This window comes from Aplysia californica, unplaced genomic scaffold, assembly GCF_000002075.1.
Source record: "Aplysia californica isolate F4 #8 unplaced genomic scaffold, AplCal3.0 scaffold00216, whole genome shotgun sequence".
NCBI classification, from domain to species: Eukaryota; Metazoa; Mollusca; class Gastropoda; order Aplysiida; family Aplysiidae; genus Aplysia; species Aplysia californica.
In genome coordinates this window covers 855,810-857,594 of record NW_004797486.1, presented here as the reverse complement: position 1 = coordinate 857,594, position 1,785 = coordinate 855,810, and the positions used below count along the sequence as shown (strand labels likewise).

The window sequence follows — 1,785 nt, the reverse complement described above, 5'->3', positions numbered from 1 at the left end:
TCTTGCGTTACTTTCGTATATTAATTTTGTTTTGTGTGCTCTTTTCTCGTGTATCCGTTGTAGAAAATATTGCTTATTTTGACATCACCAGAGACACAATCTGACAACACTGCTGAACTAAAGTTCTAGTTATTTTGCTTCTATCACAGTGTGGGCATCAGTAACGGAAAAAAAGCAATTGCTGTCGCAGTCCTCTTGTTGCTGCAGGCCACCCGCTCTTGTGAAATATGACAATATGCGTTATTATGCATTATTAATCGATTCTATTCCTTGCCAGACAGCCAGTTGAATTCTTGTCCTTGGGCTTTGTGAATACGGAACATCAAGTGCTATCCGAATGCAGTGAAATTTCTCATTGTGCAGTTTATGTATTCATTGATGTCTAAATGCGATGGGGGCATTACTTACTGAACTCTTCTTGTTCCATGTTTAAGTGTTACCCTCAAGTTGAAAATAATGTATTAGTGTTCTAGTTAGTGAGTTGATCTGTTGTAGGCATACTCTATTAAACACATTCCTAGTTTTAAGATCTCTTTTTTATATAAGAACATATCTTATCTTAAAAGAGTTTGCTGGGGTGCTGCCCAGCCGCTACAGGGTTGATTTGTTGTTACAAGTTCTCCGACTTAATTTTCAAGCTCTTTTATGAAAAGTCGTTAACATTTCTTTGAATAGAAGAGTCTCGTGAATCAGACACAAGTTTGAAAAAGTCTAGTCACTTAAAATGCACTATTTTCGCCTTTTTCCTCATGTCTCTTTTTAGACTATGACATCTCTGAATCTTTTCAGTCCGAGATTTGAAAAATTGTGAATTTGCAAATTCTATGTAATTCATTTTACAAGCAACGAAGATGCCTACCAGTGCCGCTCTCCAACCATCCGCTGCTTTTTCTCTAGATGTAGGTGACTTGAGATACTGTAAGGACATTATATTCGTGGAATCAATGAATGGGATCTTTGAAATTCGTGTTTATATAATTTCAGTACACTGAAATAAAGATACTTTGTTCTCTTCTTTTTTCAGACCCACTTTGAAACCAATATGATGGCATCATGTCGCAGTCAGCTTTAGGATTGTGTCCTCATCGGTTCTGTTGAATCTTACACTGAGTGAACATTGTCACTCGCAGTAGACTTCGTGTTTCAAAATAAAGGGGGTGTATGTGAATCACCATGTTTTGCTCAGATTGAAATTATGTAGGCCCAACTTATCAGCATTAGCAAGTGTTTCGAATGACGTTCATCTGAGATTTAAGAAAAAAATATTTTAAAATACAGTCTACGATCATTGATCATTTTTCGAAAAATAAACTTCAAAATGATGAATCCACTGTCACTAAAGAGTATTCGCATGCGGATAGAGACCGAGGACCCGTTGTATTTTGGTCAGAAAAAGCTGAAGATGCAAGGGCGGGACTTGCTTCACCTTCCTAAAGCCGTGTTCAAGCTAATGGAATTGGAGGTATGCACCTGAGATATTTCTTTACAGGCCACTAGAAAGCGGCGCAAAATTAACAGGGTTAATGAAGTCTTAAAGGGCAAAGTTAAAATTTTCGGCGAAGTTTATTAGTAAGGGAGAAAAAAAAATGTCCATATCGCCTTTCAGTTTTGTGAAACCTGATTAGCTCTACGTTCACACAGATTTTCTTCAGTTGGGGTTTTATTTAGCATGGGTGGATTTTTTTCTGTATCAGTACCCTGAAGCCTAAAATCTTCATCATCATCATCATCATCATCATCATCATCATCATCATCATCATCATCCTCATCATCATCGTCGTCGTC

At 37.3% G+C, this 1,785-nt stretch overlaps 1 protein-coding gene across 1 annotated transcript in view; it reads left to right on the top strand.

Annotated features, from left to right (window-relative positions):
- Nucleotides 1-757: 757 nt before the first annotated feature.
- Nucleotides 758-1,785, top strand: part of LOC101856515 (ras suppressor protein 1) — a gene marked incomplete in the record, with an annotated part of 20,158 nt that continues 19,130 nt past the window's right edge. Inside the window, 1 exon segment of the mRNA XM_013083186.2 lies at nt 758-1,462. Coding sequence (XP_012938640.1) covers nt 1,319-1,462 — 144 coding nt within the window.